Source organism: Hemiscyllium ocellatum, chromosome 24, assembly GCF_020745735.1.
Source record: "Hemiscyllium ocellatum isolate sHemOce1 chromosome 24, sHemOce1.pat.X.cur, whole genome shotgun sequence".
In the NCBI taxonomy this organism is placed as follows: domain Eukaryota; kingdom Metazoa; phylum Chordata; class Chondrichthyes; order Orectolobiformes; family Hemiscylliidae; genus Hemiscyllium; species Hemiscyllium ocellatum.
In genome coordinates this window covers 39,357,616-39,377,034 of record NC_083424.1, presented here as the reverse complement: position 1 = coordinate 39,377,034, position 19,419 = coordinate 39,357,616, and the positions used below count along the sequence as shown (strand labels likewise).

Genomic DNA, 19,419 nt, shown 5'->3' with positions numbered 1-19,419 from the left:
TTCACTAGGCTGGTCCTGAGTTTGGAGGTACTATCTTTTTAGAAGTTGAATAGGTTGGTCCTGTACTTAGTGGAGCTTAGACAAATGAGAGGCAACCTTATTGAAACATGCAAGATTCTTAGGGAACTTGACAGCATAGATGTGTAGAGGCTGATTTTCCTCACTGGGTCAGTCTTGGACAGATTTTGGATTAGTGGTGCTGGAAGAGCACAACAGTTCAGGCAGCATCCGAGGAGCAGCAAAATCGACGTTTCGGGCAAAAGCCCTTCATCAGGAATAAAGGCAGAGAGCCTGAAGCGTGGAGAGACAAGCTAGAGGAGGGTGAGGATGGGGAGAAAGTAGCATGGATTACAATAGGTAAGTGGGGGAGGGGATGAAGGGGATAGGACAGGGAGGAGGTTGGAATGGGTAGGTGGAAAAGAAGATAGGCAGGTAGGACAAGTCATGGGGACAGTGCTGAGCTGGAAGTTTGGAATTAGGGTGAGGTGGGGGAAGGGAAAATGAGGAAACTGTTGAAGTCTACATTGATGCCCTGGTGTTGAAGTGTTCCGAGGCAGAAGATGAGGCGTCCTTCCTCCAGGCGTCTGGTGGTGAGGGAGCAGCGGTGAAGGAGGCCCAGGACCTCCATGTCCTCAACAGAGTGGGAGGGGGAGTTGAAATGTTGGGCCACAAGGCGGTGTGGTTGATTGGTGCAGGTGTCCTGGAGATGTTCCCTAAAGCGCTCTGCTAGGAGGCATCCAGTCTCCCCTCCCCCCACCTCACCCTAGTTCCAAACTTCCAGCTCAGCATTGTCCCCATGACTTGTCCTACCTGCCTATCTTCTTTTCCACCTATCCACTCCACCCTCCTCCCTGACCTATCACCTTCATTCCCTCCCCCACTCACCTATTGTACTCCATGCCACTTTCTCCCCACCCCCACCCTCCTCTAGCTTATCTCTCCATGCTTCAGGCTCTCTGTCTTTATTCCTGATGAAGGGCTTTTGCCCGAAACGTCGATTTTGCTGCTCCTCGGATGCTGCCTGAACTGCTGTGCTCTTCCAGCACCACTAATCCAAAATCTGGTTTCCAGCATCTGCAATCATTGTTTTAACCCAGTCTTGGACAGAGGCATAATCTCAAAATAAGGGGTCCCCATTTAAGATAGAGGGTAATGAATCTGTGGAAGTCTTTAACATAGTTGGGTGTTGAGGCTGGTTCCAGTCTTAAGCATATTTAAGGTTAAGATCGACAGATTTTTAATAAGTAAGTGAATCAAGGTTTATGAAATAAAGACAGGCAAATGGAATTAAAGCTTATGAACCATGATCTCATTGAATGGCAAAACAGTCTCAATTGTAAGGGATAAGATTTATGAACATCTGGATAGGAATAATGTGATCAAGGATAGTCAGCATGGTTTTGTGAAGGGCAGGTCGTGCCTCACAAACCTTATTGAGTTCTTTGAGAAGGTGACTAAGGAGGTGGATGAGGGTAAAGCAGTAGATGTGGTGTATATGGATTTTAGCAAGGCGTTCGATAAGGTACCCCATGGTAGGCTAATGCAAAAACTACGGAGGTATGGCATTGAGGGTGCATTAGAGGTTTGGATTAGAAATTGGCTGGCTGGAAGGAGACAGAGGGTAGTAGTTGATGGACTAGGTTCATCTTGGAGTGCAGTTACTAGCGGTGTACCACAGGGATCTGTTTTGGGACCGTTGCTGTTTGTCATCTTTATAAATGATCTAGAGGAGGGGCTTGAAAGCTGGGTGAGCAAGTTTGCGGATGACACAAAGGTCGGTGGAGTTGTGGACAGTGAAGAAGGATGTGGCAGGTTACAGCAGGATATAGATAGGTTGCAGAGCTGGGCAGAAAGGTGGCAGATGGAATTCAATGTAGCTAATTGTGAAGTCATTCACTTTGGTAGGAGTAACAAGAAGATGGATTACTGGGCTAATGGTAGGCTACTTGGTAGTGTGGATGAGCAGAGGGATCTTGGTGTCCATTTACACAGATCTCTGAAAGTTGCCACCCAGGTAAATAGTGCTGTGAGGAAGGCATATGGTGTACTGGGCTTTATTGGTAGAGGAATTGAGTTCCGGAGTCCTGAGGTCATGTTGCAGTTGTATAAGACTCTGGTGCGGCCTCATCTGGAGTATTGTGTGCAGTTTTGGTCGCCATACTATAGGAAGGATGTGGAGGCATTGGAACGAGTGCAAAGGAGGTTTACCAGGATGTTGCCTGGCATGGTAGGAAGATCGTATGAGGAAAGGCTGAGGCACTTGGGCCTGTTCTCATTGGAGAAAAGAAGGTTCAGGGGAGATTTGATAGAGGTGTATAAGATGATTAGGGGTTTAGATAGGGTAGACACTGAGAACCTTTTACCGCTAATGGAGTCAGCTATTACTAGGGGACACAGCTTTAAATTAAGGGGTGGTAGGTATAGGACAGATGTTAGGGGTAGATTCTTTACGCAGCGGGTTGTGAGTTCATGGAATGCCCTGCCAGTAGCAGTGGTGAACTCTCCCTCTTTATGGTCATTTAAGCAGGCATTGGATAGGCATATGGAAGTTATTGGGCTAGTGTAGGTTAGGTAGGATTTGGTCGGTGCAACATCAAGGGCCGAAGGGCCTGTACTGCGCTGTACTTTTCTATGTTCTATGTAGAATGGCCCACTTCTGGTCCTGCATCTTATGGACTTAATGTGCTCATATCAATTGCCAGAGCAACTCATACTTTTTGTTTTTTGTGGGGAGAGGTGGGGGACAGTTGGCTGGATGCCTGGTATGGTTCAGATTGGCCGTGATATCATGGGCTATTCCGATTGAGGTGAATTTGAGGCCCTCCACCTGTGCTGGAAATAATTTTACAAATTGTAAGGTAAGTTAAAATTTTGATTAGAAAGATAATGTATATGGGAAGGATTCATATTCCAGAAATATTGGGATAGCCTTGGAACAGAGGTAGCCAGTTGTGAATAAGCAACCTATTGCTTCATATGAGCAGGTGAGGACTAACATCCTTACTGGAACTATATCGTAAGTAATGTTTTAAGGACTTAAATTAACATGCCAAACATAAATGAGAAGATAAAGCAGAGGAAAACAAAAGGTCAAGAGAAATTAATTAGCACAAGTTAACAGGATTTGGGCAACATCAGCAAAACCACAACTTTGTCTGTCGATAGTGTCTGAAAAAGTGGTTGTCGATCTTATCCTCAGATCGTTATAGTCCTTGTTTGATCAATTCTTCCACAACAGTATTATATAGAAAACTGCAGGAAATTGTTGCAACAGGAATGAAGCAATGGAATGTATATTTGATTCAGGATGATGTGTGAATGAACAGAACTTAATGCTTAGTGTTCTTCTTGGTGGTGATGGTCAGTGGGCTGGCAGTGGTATTAAGCTGAGCTTTGTCTGATTCCTTTAGGTCACTTTTCACCATTTATATTGATTATTGGAATAACAGCTAATAATAGAGATTTAAGTATTTAAAAATAGACTAGAACAAAAATAATGTAATTGGCAAAGGAAATTTTTTTTCCTATAATATAAATAGAAATTATATCTCAGCTTAAGGCAGATGAAGCTAGTTATATATTTGCATCTATAATCTAGGCTGTTGCTGTGTTTAAAATATTTTGATGTGGATCAGGGTTTGTTGATTGTTATAGCTTTATAAGCATCTTAAACCAGGTAAAGTTGGAGAAAAGTATAGACATAGCCAGTTCTTATTTATATACTTGAGGTCAATAAGTAATTACAGATCAGGATTAATTTCACACTGACAGTAACTTCTATTTATAAAGCACATTTAATATCATAAAACACAAGGCAGTTCACAGGAGTGTTTAAAGCTAAATTTGACACTGGGCTACTTAAGGTGATATTAGGGCAGTAGCCTGATAGCTTAACCAAAATGTAGGTTTTAAAATGTATCATAAAGGAGGAAAGCAAGGTAGAGAGGAAGAAAGGCTTAAGGAGGGAGTTTCAGAGTTCACAATTAGAAAGCGTGGATACGAATGCTGGATCAATTAAAATCATGGATTATGAATGGTAGAATTAGATGAGGGAAGATATCTCAAGGGATCAAGAGGAAGAAGAGAATATAGAGATGAGGAGGGCTGTGACCATACATGGAACTGAAAACAATATAAATATTATAAAATGGAGGTATTGCTTGGTTGCATGCCAGTTTAGCTGAAAGAGGACAGGAGTGATGGATGAACAGGCAGCAGATTTTGGCTGACTTGAAGGTCCAGATCTTCCAGTCTCCAGATTGTCAAAGATTGTACATACCCTGAATGATGTACACTTCCAACCAACAGCTTATGTACTAATTGCCTGAGAGGTTTAAACCACCAGTGGCAATTGCCTGGTGAATAGAACCATCCGAAGATGCTCCCAACAGTGAGTCAGAGTGGGGACTTCAAGGATTCCCATAACAGTTATCCAGGAAAAGTTAGAATTAATTGCTCTAACTTCATGCTATCTATAAAACTGCAATATCTCAACTCAAATCACTCAAGCCCACACACACCTTGTTTCCTCCCGCCACCCTTCCAGCTGCTTGAAAATACCTCCACCCCAACACCTGAGCTAATCTACCCGCTCACAGCTTATCTGTCACCCATAAGTCCTCATTCACCTGCCACTCTAATCCTTATCCATCTGCCATTTTATCCTTCTTATCCAGTTGGTATCCTAGCCCATCACCAACCTAGCACCCTACACCCCACCTCCCCACCTGCGAACACAATCCCTTACCCATCTGCCACATATGACCCCGCATATACCTTGGACCTCCCACCTCACTCAACTTGCACCCTAACCCTCACCAACTTGTCACTCTATCTCTCCACCCAAATGCCACCCTACACCCACACCCACCTTTCATCTGCATACCCCTTCAACCTATCACCCTAATCCCTCATTGCCCTGCCATTTTACCCTGCTCACCTTTCTCTCAATGGCTTTTAGATTTTTAAACATTGGATGGGACAATTATTGGTATTAAGAATGGTGTAATTTCTGGAATACACTTATCCACTGTTACCTGATTGGTTTGCTGGGGTTAGTTATAAAGGATTCTGGATCAAAGTCTCACTGAAACGCTCCAGGAAAGATAAATTGGTCAGCTTTTTGTTTGATCTGGATAGGACATAGTAACTTGGACCCACTTTGGAAAATTCAAAGTAGTGTAAAAAGTGAGGTCTGCAGATCCTGTTCCTGTTCCTTGGATGCTGCCTGACCTGCTGTGCTTTAACCAGCAACACATTTTCAGCTGGAAAATTCAAACCCAAGTTTACGAGTGATACACTTTTCGAAATTGGACATGAGTGTGTTGGAATAGTTTAAGCCAGGGGTGAAAATACATAATAGAAAGTTTCAACTGCATATAGACTGAGATAAGGTTAGAGTTGGTAATGTTAGATGTTAGGCAAGCCCAGTGATGAGTTGAATATGTGTTCAAAGAAAAATTTGAAAGAAGGTTATGAACAGCCTGTTTCAGTTTCAGATAGTTCTCAGGAAGAAAGGTGGAAATAACAATTAGAAGAGACAATGGAGGTTTCCAGAAGACCCTTGACATTTCCAGAAGGCTAATAAATAAGATGAACCCATGGTATTCGGGGCAAAGTATTGGCATGGTTAGAGGATTGGCTGACTGGCAGAAGGCAGGGAATAGAGGTAAAGGGGTCCTTTTTCAGGATGGCAGCCAGTGGCTCGTGGAATTCTGCAAGGGTGAGTGTTGGGACTACAACTAATCAAGTTATACATTAATGATCTGGACGAAGGAACTGAGGCCATTCTTGCTAAGTTTGCCAATGGCACAAAGACAGATGGACTGACAGGTCGTGTAGAGGCAATGGGGTATATGCAAAAGGACTTGAACATGCTAGGTGAGTGGGCAAAGAAATGGCAGATGTGAGGTCATATATTTTAGTAGGAAGAATAGAGGTATAAACTATTTTTAAAAGGGGAAAGGCTTTGGAAATCTGAAGTATATAGGGACTTGGGAGTCCTAGTTCAGAATTCTGTTAAGGTCAACGTGCAAGTTCAGTTGGCAGTTAGGAATGTAAATGAAATGTCACTCTTCACTTGAAGAAAGCTAGAATTCAAGAACAGAGATGAAGTTCTGAGGCTGTATAACACTCTGGTCAGATTGCATTTGGAACATTCTGAGCAGTTTGGGTTTTGTAGCTAATGAAAGATGCATTGGAGGGGTTCCAGGGGAGGTTAATAAGAATGATCCTGAACAAGAAGGTATTGTCACGAGATGTATTTGAGGACTCTAGAAATGTACTTGATGGTGTTTAGAAGGATGCTGAAAATGTGTTGCTGGTTAAAGCGCAGCAGGTCAAGCAGCATCCAAGGAACAGGAAATTCGACGTTTCGGGCAAAAGCCCTTTTCCTGTTCCTTGGATGCTGCCTGACCTGCTACGCTTTAACAAGCAACACATTTTCAGCTCTAATCTCCAGCATCTGCAGACCTCACTTTTTACTCGGTGTTTAGAAGGATGACAGGGAATCTGATTGAAATTTACAGTTTACTGAGAGGCTGGAGGGAACATGGAGAAGATGTTTCCATTTGAAGTGACTAAGACCTGGAGGATAGCCTCAGGATGAAAGGACGGCTCTTTAGAACTCAGATCGGAAGAAATTTCTTCAGCCAGAGGGTGGTGATTCTGTGGAAATCATTGCCGCAGAGGGTTGTGGAGGCTAACTCTTTGAGTGTATGGAGAAGACAGGAGAATAGGGTTGAGAAATATCAGTATTGATCGAATGGCAGAGCAAACTCGATGGGCTGAATGGTCTAATTCTTAGCCAATATCTTAAGATTGTATGTCTTCATGATGCCATTTGTGTATACTAACCCATCATCTCAGTCTAATGTTCTGGGGATAAGGGTTCAAGTTCCACATTCGTAGCAAGTGAAATTATAATTCAACAGGAATTAAAAGCCATCTTAATGGTGACCATGTGATCATTGTTAAAAATAGATCTGGTTCACAGATGCCCATATCCATGAAGAAATTTAGAAGTATTAGGAACAGGAGAGTGGTTTACATGAGGGATAAGAAAAATATTCGAGGAGAAAGTGAGGACTGCAGATGCTGGAGATCAGAGCTGAAAATGTGTTGCTGGAAAAGCACAGCAGGTCAGGCAGCATCCAAGGAGCAGGAGAATCAACGTTTCCGGCATAAGCCCTTCTTCAGGAATGAGGAAAGTGTGTCCAGCAGGCTAAGATAAAAGGTAGGGAGGGGACTTGGGGGAGGGGCATTGGAGATGCGATAGGTGGAAGGAGGTCAAGGTGAGGGTGATAGGCCAGAGTGGGGTGGGGGCGGAGAAGATTGCAGGTTAGGAAGGCGGTGCTGAGTTCGAGGGATTTGACTGAGACAAGGTGGGGGGAGGGGAAATAAGGAAACTGGAGAAATCTGAGTTCATCCCTTGTGGTTGGAGGGTTCCTAGGCGGAAGATTAGATTAGATTAGATTACTTACAGTGTGGAAACAGGCCCTTCGGCCCAACAAGTCCACACCAACCCGCCGAAGCGCAAACCACCCATACCGCTACATTTAAATGAGGAGCTCTTCCTCCAACCATCGTGTTGCTATGGCCTGGCGATGGAGGAGTCCAAGGACCTGCATGTCCTTGGTGGAGTGGGAGGGGGAGTTGAAGTGTTGAGCCACAGGGTGGTTGGGTTGGTTGGTCTGGGTGTCCCAGAGGTGTTCTCTGAAACGTTCCGCAAGTAGACGACCTGTCTCCCTAATGTAGAGGAGGCCACATCGGGTGCAGCGGATGCAATAAATGATGTGTGTGGAGGTGCAGGTGAATTTGTGGCGGATATGGAAGGATCCCTTGAGGCCTTGGAGGGAAGTAAGGGCGGAGGTGTGGGCGCAAGTTTTGCATTTCTTGCGGTTGCAGGGGAAGGTGCCGGGAGTGGAGGTTGGGTTGGTGGTGGGTGTGGACCTGACAAGGGAGTCACGGAGGGAGTGGTCTTTTCGGAACGCTGATAGAGGAGGGGAGGGAAATATATCCCTGGTGGTGGGGTCCGTTTGGAGGTGGTGGAAATGACGGCGGATGATACACTGTATACGGAGGTTGGTGGGGTGGTAGGTGAGAACCAGTGGGGTTCTGTCCTGGTGGCGGTTGGAGGGGCGGGGCTCAAGGGCGGAGGAGCGGGAGGTGGAGGACATGCAGTGGAGGGCAAGAAATGCAAAACTTGTGCCCACACCGCCCCCCTTACTTCCCTCCAAGGCCACAAGGGATCCATCCATATCCGCCACATATTCACCTGCACCTCCACACATATTATTTATTGCATCCGCTGCACCCGATGTAGCCTCCTCTGTATTGGGGAGACAGGCTGCCTACTTGCAGAACATTTCAGAGAACACCTCTGGGACACCCAGACCAACCAACCCAACCACCCCGTGGCTCAACACTTCAACTCCCCTCCCACTCCACCAAGGACATGCAGGTCCTTGGACTCCTCCATCGCCAGGCCATAGCAACACGACAGTTGGAGGAAGAGTGCCTCATCTGCTGCCTAGGAACCCTCCAACCACAAGGAATGAACTCAGATTTCTCCAGTTTCCTCATTTCCCCTTCCCCCACCTTGTTTCAGTCAAATCCCTCGAACTCAGCACCGCCTACCTAACCTGCAATCTTCTTCCTGACCTCTCCGCCCCCACCCCACTCCGGCCTATCACCCTCACCTTGACCTCCTTCCACCTATCGCATCTCCAAAGCCCCTCCCCCAAGTCCCTCCTCCCTACCTTTTATCTTAGCCTGCTGGACACACTTTCCTCACTCCTGAAGAAGGGCTTATGCCCGAAACGTCAATTCTCTTGCTCTTTGGATGCTGCCTGACCTGCTGCGCTTTTCCAGCAACATATTTTCAGTTCGGATAAGATAAATAGACAAGGTCTTTTCCTTGGGGTGGGAGAGTCCAGAACTAGAGGGCATAGGTTGAGGGTGAAAGGGGAAAAATATAAAAGGGATCTAAGGGACAACTTTTCCACACAGAGAGTGGTACGTATATGAAATGAGCTGCCAGAGGAAGTGGTGGAAGCTGGTACAATTGCAACACTTAAACGACATCTGTGTGGGTATATGAATAGGTAAGGTTTAGAGGGATAGGGACCAAGTACTGGCAAATGGGACTAGATTAGGTTAGGATATCAGGTCAGCATGGACAAGTTGGACCAAAGGGTCTGTTTCCATGCTGTATATTTCTATAACTCACTGTAGTACTTTCCCTCTTCCGTGACCTTGTCTGTACCTGACTGGTGCTGGCAAAGGGGGTAATGAGCTTGAGTTGTCCACCCATACTTACATAACCAGTGGGCACCACACAATATAAAATGTACATACTGATCAGGGCGATCAACTATTGTGAAATAAAAAGACATTTCAACAGTCCCAGGAGGGAGGGGTGGTTGTGAGCTTAAGAGCAGGAGAGATGGGAGAAAAGGAGGTGGATTTCGGGTGGCAAAGAAATGGGGAGAAGTTTAAAGTAACCAAAATTTATAACTTATTTTGTGAAGCCATAATATTATCAGCTCCCTTGAATACCTGCTCAAGTCGCACAAATGAGATTCCTTAGCTCAGCCTCTCAAGTTTTCCCGAATTATATGGTAACAGGTGTTCCCGAGGCTTCTCGGACAAATAGACAAGATAAGGAATAATCCTTAAGTGGAAGGCAGTTGGTCACTCCACCATCAATTTTTAAAAGCAGTTCCGAAGCTGTTCTGGAAACGTTAATTAACTCTTGCCTATGTCCACTGATACTGCCAGACCTGCTCAGTTTTTCTAGCACTTTGTGTTTTTAGTTTCACATTTCCAGTATCTGCAGCATTTTAATTTTTTAAAAATAAAAAGAAAACTGATATTCATGAAAAGTAGTACTCTGGAGGCATACTTATTTTTGCATCGCTTTGATTGAATTGATCCATATGAAAAGTAATCGAAGAGGGTGTTTTTGATGACTCGGTCAGCTCATTACTACCACCTCCGTTGGTTTTCGTAGTAAAGACACAGTTACCGGGAATTTCATTTCATGCAGCCGTCTTTTTTCTTTAGCTCGTTTTACTTAACAGCCCTAGTGTATGTCTAATCTTTGCTGCAAGTTAAAACTCCGGAGACCTTCCTGCTCCCACCATGTAATACAGAGCGTCCGTTTAATCACAGCAGGTGCTGAGCGGTTTAAACTCGCGAGAGCTTCGTCCTCGCGCTGGGATTTGGCGCCAAAGCACAGTCACTATGGCGACGGGGAAGGAACCGAAGAGCAGAAATCTTCCCTGGTAAGAGCAGCAGGGCGAGAGAGGGCGCGCGCTTGAGCGGGTAAAAGATCCCGGGAGGGTGCGTTAATAAGCCCCAGCACCCGCCCGGAGTCAGCAGCCATTGGGCTGGAGCGGCAGATTTGAAATATAATGGAAACTGTGCACGGTTGCCTGCTGATCGAAATCGGTCTCAGTAAGGGATCTAGGATAGAGAGGCCTTGCTTCTCTCTCATACTCACACTCTCTGTCTTCCCGTAATATGAATGTGACTCCGGTGTATGACTGGCGTTCTGCTGTAACTTGCTGTCAGCCAGAGGCCTGTTCTTCTGTCGGGTTTGCAAACTTTGTGCCTGTTCATTAACAGTCCCCCGATAACCTGTAGTAGATGCAGCTTTATTTATAGAGTCATAGAGATATACAGCACGGAAACAGACCCTTGTTTTGCTTTTTGAAACAAAAATGACTTCATGAAATTTGTAAAGATGTGCAACATAACAGTTCAAACTTTCACTTACATGCAATACAGTTCCGTTGACTTCAATAGGATATATGACACTATATGGTGTGTGTGTGTGTATGTGTGTATATATATAGTATACATTTTATATCACTTTCTCTGGTGCATGTAGCTAGAGGGTTCCTACCCTCAGTATACAGATGTGGAAGTGCTGGCATTGGATTGGGTTGGACAAAGTCAGAAGTCACACAACGCCAGTTATAGCTCAACAGATTTATTTGAAATCACAAACTTTTGAAGTGCTGCTCCTTTGTCAGGTGCCTCATTCCATGTTAATGTATTAACCCTGAACCTATGTGCTATAACTTTGCTATAACTCTTACGTGAGACCTTTATCAAAAACTTTTTAGGAATCCCAAGACAATGTACCTGGTTTCCCCTTACCTATTCTACTAGTTAATCCTCAAAAATCTCCAGTGGATTTGTTAATCTTATTTATTAAGATTTGTCCACTTGATTCTTAAGTCAAACTTGTTAATTTGTGATGTTTTAGTCCTGTATGTGGTGCTGATTCTAAAGTCTGCCTTTACCTCCAGAAAACAACTTCTCCATCTGACAAAGAAGCAATGCTCTGAAAGCTTATGATTTCAAATACATTTGTTGGAATATAACCTGGTGTCGTGTGACTTCTGATCTTGAATATATTCAGTGATTTGCCCTCAGATTTCTGTGATAGAGAATTCCACAGGTTCACTACCATATGAGTGAAGACATTTTACCTCATTTCAGTCCTAAATGGTCCATCTATCCATTATCCTGACACTGCCTTCTGGTTCAAGGTTCCCCAGTCAGGCAAAACATACTCCCTGCATCTGGTCTGCCAAGCCCTGTTAGAATTTTATTTTTTAATTATATCCCCTCTGATCTTTCTAAACTTTAGTGAATACAAGCTCAATCATACCACTATGCTCATATACAGACCTGCCATTCCTGGTTGAAAATGTGTTGCTGGTTAAAGCGCAGCAGGTCAGGCAGCATCCAAGGAACAGGAACAGGAAATTCGACGTTTCGGGCACAAGCCCTTCATCATTCCTGCTATCAGCCTAGTGACCCTCCACTACACTCCCTCCATGGTATGTGTCTTCTTTCTTGGGTAGAGAAACCAAAACAGCTCTCAATACTCCAATGTGGTCTCACCAATGCCGGTATCATAGCAGTAAGACCCCATCCCTACTTCTGAACTTAAATTGTCTTGCAATGAAGACCAAAATATCATTAGCCTTCCTAATTGTCAGATGAACCTCCCTGTCTATTTTCATTGACTCAAAATGTGGCACTGGAAAAGCTGTGATGCTGATTCGAAAGTCCACCTTTGCCCCCACCCCAGTGTAGGGGAGTCCAAATCTAAAGAACATAGGTTTAAGTTAAGAGGAGAAAGATTAGGATAGGTACATGGATTGGAAAGGTTTAGAGGGATATGGGCCAAGTGCAAACAAATGGGACGACTTCAGTTTAGGATATGTAATTGGTATGGATGAGTTGGGCTGAAGGGTCCATTTCTGTTCTGTATGGTTCTGACTCACTTTTTCAATTGATTTCTTTAAATCTGTGATCCAGTTTTAATTTCGACTAACGTATTTAAATCTGAAATTTACGACCAGTATAAAACTAAAATTGTAGCAATTACAGGTCTAAAAAGAGGGGTGAGGGTGTCAGTTGACCTATCATGCTTGTACTGATACCAAGTTTTTTTTGCTTTTTTTTCCTCTTTTAAAAAATTACCAGCTGGAAAGATTTCTTCTCATTAATTTCCCTTCAGTTCTTTTAGGTAAAACCCTGAGTTTTATCTCTTTTTGATAATATGGCCATGCAGTGGAATCAACCTTTCAATTGTTAACCTTTAAACCTTTCAGAAAACCTCCTTAAACCTTTTCTGTTCTAGTGTGAAAAATAAAGTTCCAAATTGTTGTGAGTCGTTCTTTAAAACCTTTTAGTCAGTTCATTTAGTTGAGTAAATCTTCACTGCATTCTTGGAAATGGCTTGAATGTCCTTCATTTAATAGAGTCTCCATAATTCCAAGCAAAACTCCTAGCCAATATTTTGAATAAATGTAATTTCAATTACAGTCAGTGACCTTGTATATTAAGCACAGCGTCCCATTTAGCTTTTTCAGTAATCCTGCAAGAGGAAACAAGATAAAATGTCTGCCCTGGTTGTCATAAGTGTTTTAAAAAGCATTTATACTCGGCATATTTTGAATACAGAATATATTGCCATTTTATGTGGGTTGGTTGAAATAATACTACAGGTAACACAAATGTAAATTTTTTTTAAGAGATCAAGAGAATAAACTGCTAAAATAAACATTCGTAACTCACTAATGTGATTGTGTTTATGGATGGAGAGTCTGATTTGTTGTGTTTTATAAATATGTGCACTTGCTATTCTAACAGCTGCCTTGACCCCTTCATCCACCGGCAGTTCAGCATGCTGCTGCTGTTAATGTCACCATCGATACTCCATAGTTTCTTGGCAAAATAGGACATCCTTGAAGAAATTGCTGCTCTCATTTTTAGGTGATCCTGAGATGGTGGCACAGCAGTGTGACAAATAAAGCTATCCGTTCACATGGGCCACCAGAAAGCACCCCACTGAGCTTCTGAAGATGTGGTTTCATTGCCTTGACTGATCAGATTGTGCCATGCAGTATGGTTATGGAAGTGTCTGTTCTTTGGTGGCCTGCTGAACTATGCCTAACATGACCTCCAGAGATGTATGGACTTTGGCAGTGACACAGTCATTACTCTGGACACATTCCATGGTCAGGAGTACTATGCATCCTCAGGCTAGTTGGCTATGTCTTCTGTTGTTACATGGTCCAAATGCTTTTTATCTAGGTGTCATGATGTTCTCACCATGCCAAAGAAAGGTTAGTAATATTCTTTACCCACTCCAACCAGGCTGAGTAGCATTCTGCTGCCATTTTGGGAACAAGACACCTTGCCTTCCTTGTATCAAAATGACTAAATTTTGGGGCATCATGCTGTACGTGCCTAGCTTCTGCATCTCTTCATCCCCAGTTCTAGTTTCATTTGTGTTGCAAGATAATTGCCACTATACTGGCTGCCATGATCATTTTTAAACAAGGGCCCAAACTTTCAACTTCCCAAGATTGCTAGCACTAATTGGCTACTGAACCAAATTCTGGAAAGATTGCAACCAATGATTGCTTCCCCCTCAGAATGGAGTCAGGATTCTGAATTGGTAGCAACCATTCCTGACCCTAACTTCAAATGGAAATCCTGCCCTTAATCTTTGTGTTGAAATGTGTTTTAAACTGCTCTAATATCATGGAATATGTGCATGTGGATCTATGTGTGTTATACACAAGCAAGTAGCGATCATCAGGTAGTATACCTGCCTACCTTCTTGAGCCTTCCTGTCCTGTGATTTAGAACCCTGTATGTACTGAAACTGATTTTAAATCTTGAAAATTAAAACTTCCTTTCATCTCTTCCAGGGTGGAAAAGTATCGGCCTCAATCTCTAGATGATCTTATTTCTCATCAGGACATACTCAATACAAGTGAGTTGTTGCCTTCAACATAAGGTAGAAACTTGCTCTAAATTAAAACACTAAATTAAAACACTAAATTATCTGTAATAGGTGGGAAAAAAAAGTTGACGTTTCAGGTCAATATCTTTTCAGGAGAGCTCTTATTTCTGTTTCTCCACTGATGCTACCTGACCTGCTGAGTATTTCCAGCATTTTCAGTTTTCTGTTTTTATGTCACATTTACAGCATCTGCAGTAATTTTTGAAATCGCCACAGGCACACATTGGAACCAATGACCTAGGAAGGGAAAAGGTTGAGATTCTGAAGGGAGATTACAGAGAGTTAGGCAGAAATTTAAAAAGGAGGTCCTCAAGAGTTGTAATATCTGGATTACTCCTGGTGCTACGAGCTAGCAAGGATAGGAATAGGATAGAGCAGATGAATGCACGGCTGAGGATCTTGTGTTCGGGAGAAGGATTCACATTTTTGGATCATTGGAAGCTGTTTTCCAATAGAAGTGACCTGTACAAGAAGGACGAATTGCACCTAAATTGGAAGGGGACTAATATATCGGCAGGGAGATTTGCTTGAGCTACTTGGGAGGAATTAAACTAGTAAAGAGGAGGGTAGGACCAGGGAGATAGTGAGGAAAGCCTGATACAATTGAGAATAAAGGCAAGTCAAACAGTCAGGGCAGGCAGGGACAAAGCAGAGAACAAGATAGGACTGATAAATTAAACTGCATTTATTTCAATGCAGGAGGCCTAACAGGGAAGCAGATGAACTCGGGGCATGGTTAGGAATATGGGACTGCGAAATCATAGCAATTACAGAAACGTGACTCAGGATAGGCAGGACTGGCAGCTTTATGTTTCAGGATACAAATGCTAGAGGAAGGACAGAAAAGGAGGCAAGCGGGGAGGCGGAGTGGCATTTTTGATGAGGGATAGCATTACTGCTGTGCTGAGGGAGGATAGTCCTGGAAATACATCCAGGGATGTATTTGTGGGCGGCACGGTGGCACAGTGGTTAGCACTGCTGCCTCACAGCGCCTGAGACCCGGGTTCAATTCCCAACTCAGGCGACTTGACTGTGTGGAGTTTCCTCCGGGTGCTCCGGTTTCCTCCCACAGTCCAAAGATGTGCGGGTCAGGTGAATTGGCCATGCTAAATTGCCCATAGTGTTAGGTAAGGGGTAAATGTAAGGGTATGGGTGGGTTGCGCTTCGGCGGGTCGGTGTGGCCTTGTTGGGCCGAAGGGCCTGTTTCCACACTGTAAGTAATCTAATCTAATCTAATCATAAATTCAAAATTCCAAAGGAAGTAATTTAGGTGGAACGTAGAAATAAGAAAGGGATGATCACCTTGTTGGTATTGTATTGTAGACCCCCTAATAGTCAAGGGAAATTGAGAAACAAATTTGTAAGGAGATCTCAGTTATCCGTAAGAATAATAGGGTGGTTATGGTAGGGAATTTTAACTTTTCAAACATAGACTGGGACTGCCATAGTGTTAAGGGTTTAGATGGAGAGGAATTTGTTAAGCGTGTACAAGAAAATTTTCTGATTCAGTATGTGGATGTAACTACTTGAGAAGGTGCAAAACTTCACCTATTCTTGGGAAATAAGGCAAGGCAGGTGACTGAAGTATGAGTGGTGGAGCACTTTGGGGCCAGCGACCATAATTCTATTATTTTTAAATTAGTGATGGAAAAGAATAGACCAGATCTAAAAGTTGTAATTCTAAATTGGAAGATCGACAATTTTTACAGTATTAGGCAAGTACTTTCAAAAGCTGATTGGGGGCAGATGTTTGCAGATAAAGGGATGACTGAAAAATGGGAAGCCTTCAGAAATGAGATAACGAGAGTCCAGGGAAAGTATATTCCTATTAGGGTGAAAGGAAAAGCTGGTAGGTATAGGGAATGCTGGATAAATAAGGAAATTGAGGGTTTGGCTAAAAAAAGGAAACATATGTGTCAGGTATAGACAGGATTGATCGAGTGAATCCTTAGAAGAGTATAAAGACACTAGGAGTATGCTTAAGGGAGAAATCAGGAGGGCAAAAAGGGGATCGCTTTGGCAAATAGAGTTAAGGAGAATCCAAAGGGTTTTTACAAATACATTAAGAACAAAAGGGTAACTGGGGAGAGAATAGGGCCCTTCAAAGGTGGCTGGAGATGGGGCAGATATTTAAATGAGTATTTTGCATCAGTAAATACTGTAGAAAAGGACGTGGAAGATATAGAATATAGGGAAATAGATGGTCGCATCTTGAAAAATGTCCATATTACAGAGAAGAGAATGCTGGGTGTCTTGAAATACATAAAAGTGGATAAATCCCCAGGACCTGATCAAATGTACCCTAGAACTCTGTGGGAAGCTAGGGAAATGATTACTGGTCCGCTTGCTGAGATATTTGTATCATCGATAGTCACAGGTGAGGTGCCTCTGTGGTGCCACTATATTTAAGAAGAGTGGCAAAGACAAGCCAGGGAACTGTAGACCAGTGAGCCTGACGTCAGTGGTGAGCAAGTTGTTGAGGGAATACTGAGGGACAGAATGTATATGTATTTGGAAAGGCAGGGACTGATTAGGGATAGTCAGCACAGCTTTATGCGTGTGAAATCATGTCTCATAAACTTGATCGAGTTTTTTGAAGAAGTAACAAAAAGGATTGATGAGGGCAGAGTGGTAGATGTGAACTATATGGACTTCATTAAGGCGTTCGACAAGGTTCCCCATGGGAGACTGGTGAGCAAGGTTAAATCTCATTGAATACAGGGAGAACTCACCATTTGGATACAGAACTGGCTCAAAGGTAGAAGACAAAGGGTGATGGTGGAGGGTTGTTTTTCAGACTGGAGGCGTGTGACCAGTGGAGTGCCACAAGGATTGTGCTGGTTCCACTACTTTTCATCATTTTTATATAAATGATTTGGATGTTAGCATTAGAGGTATAGTTAGTAAGTTTGCAGATGACATCAAAACTGGAGGTGTAGTGGACAGCGAAGAGGGTTACCTCAGATTACAACAGGATCTGGATCAGATGGCCTCTGGGCTAAGAAGTGGCACATAGAGTTTAATTTAGATAAATGCGAGGGGCTGCATTTTGGGAAAGCAAATCTTAGCAGGACTTATACACTTAATAGTAAGGTCTTAGGAAGTGTTGCTGAACAAAGAGACCTTGGAGTGCAATTCAAAGTTCCTTGAAAGTGGAGTCACAGGTAGATAGGATTGTGAAGAAGGCATTTGGTATGCTTTCATTTATTAGTCAGAGTATTGAGTACAGGAGTTAGGAGGTCATGTTGCGGCTGTACAGGACATTGGTTAGGCCACTGTTGGAATATTGCGTGCAATTCTGGTCTCCTTCTGATGGAAAGATGTTGTGAAACTTGAAAGGGTTCAAAAAAGATTTACAAGGATGTTGCCAGGGTTGGAGCATTTGAGCTATAGGGAGAGGTTAAAGTTGCTATGGCTGTTTTCCGTGGAGCGTTGGAGGCTGAGGGGTAACCTTGTAGAGATTTATAAAATCATGAAGGGCATGGATGGGATAAATAGACAAAGTTGTTTCCCTGGGGTGGGAGAGTCCAGAACAAGAGGGCATAGGTTTAGGGTGAGAGGGGAAGGATATAAAAGAGACCTAAGGGGCAATCTTTTCATGCAGAGGGTGTACGTGTATGGAATGAGCTGCCAGAGGAAGTGGTGGAGGCTAGTACAATTGCAACATTTCAAAGGCATCTGGAAGGATGTATGAATAGGAAGGGTTTGGAGGGATATGGGCCAGATATTGGCAAGTGGGTCTAGACTGGATTGGAATATCTGGTCGGCATTGACAATTTGGACAATAGGGTCTATTTCCGTGCTGTACATCTCTATGACTCTATAACTATCAACATCTCCCAGCCCCACCACTGCCAAACTCTAGCATAAATGATTTCCCCTCCACACTTTACTTCAAGTCTGATGAAGTGTCATCTAGACTCAACGTTAGCTTGCTCACTATCCATGGATGCTGTCTGACTGACTATGATCTTCAGTGTTTGTGTTTTCAGTACAGGTTCTAGCATCTTCAGTAATTTGTTCCTGCAATATGTTTCTGCCTAGGATAGTTAGTAAGTTTGCAGATGACACTAAAAGTGGAGATGTAGTGGACAGTGAAGAAGGTTACCTCAGATTACAACGGGATCTTGATCAGATGGGCCAAGGGGCTGAGGAGAGGCAGATGGAGTTTAATTTAGATAAATGCAAGGTACTGCATTTGGGGAAAGCAAGTCTTAGCAGGACTTACACACTCAATGGTAAGGTCTGAGGGAGTGTTGCTGAACAAAGAGACCATGGAGTACAGGTTCATAGTTCCTTGAAAGTGGAGTTGCAGATAGGTAGGATAATGAAGAAGGTGTTTGGTATGCTTTCCTTTATTGGTCAGAATGTTGAGTACAGGTGTTGGGAGGTCATGTTGTGGCTGTATAGGAAATTGGTTAGGCCACTTTTGGAATATTGCGTGCAATTCTGGTCTCCTTCCTGTCAGAAGGATGTAGTGAAACTTGGAAGGGTTCAGAAAAGATTTGCAAGGATGTTGCCAAGGTTGGAGGATTTGAGCTCTGAGGAGAGGTATAATAGTCTGGGGCTGTTTTCCCTGAAGCGTCAGAGGCTGAGGGATGATCTTATCGAGCTTTATAAAATCACGAGGGGCAAGGATAGGATAAATAGATAAAGCCTTTTCCCTGGGGTCAGGGAATCCTGAACTAGAGGATTTAGGGTGAGAGGGAAAAGATATAAAAGGGACATAAGAGGCAACTTTTTCACGCAGAGGGTGGTACGTGTATGGAATGAGCTGCCAGAGGAAGCGGTGGAGGTTAGTACAATTGCACCATTTAAAAGGCATCTGGATGGGTATATGAATAGGAAGGGTTTGGAGGGCGATGGGCCGGGTGCTGCCAAGTGGAACTAGATTGGGTTGGGACATCAGGTCGGCATGGATGAGTTGGACTAAGTGGCCTGTTTCCGTGCTGTACATCTCTACGACTCTAACTACGTATTTATTTGATTGGGATACTACACTGTTGTATAAAGGACCATTAATTAAAAAATTAATTAATATTTATGTAACAGTATGACCATGATTGATTGTACTCCCCAAA

General features: G+C 43.4%; 1 protein-coding gene across 4 annotated transcripts in view; it reads left to right on the top strand.

Moving 5' to 3' along the window:
* Nucleotides 1-10,221: 10,221 nt before the first annotated feature.
* The window catches only part of rfc5 (replication factor C (activator 1) 5), a 51,269-nt gene continuing 42,071 nt past the window's right edge, over nucleotides 10,222-19,419 (top strand). For 2 of the 4 annotated variants that reach the window (XR_009645991.1, XM_060844025.1), the window contains exons 1-2: nucleotides 10,222-10,286; nucleotides 14,244-14,308. Coding sequence is in view for 1 of the 4 variants with exons in the window: in XM_060844025.1 (XP_060700008.1) it covers nucleotides 10,246-10,286; nucleotides 14,244-14,308 (106 nt within the window). In the remaining 3 variants the exon portion in view is untranslated. Of the gene's footprint in view, nucleotides 10,287-11,701; nucleotides 11,856-14,243; nucleotides 14,333-19,419 lie in introns of all 4 variants that reach the window. The other 2 variants (XM_060844026.1, XM_060844027.1) reach the window with 2 other exon arrangements.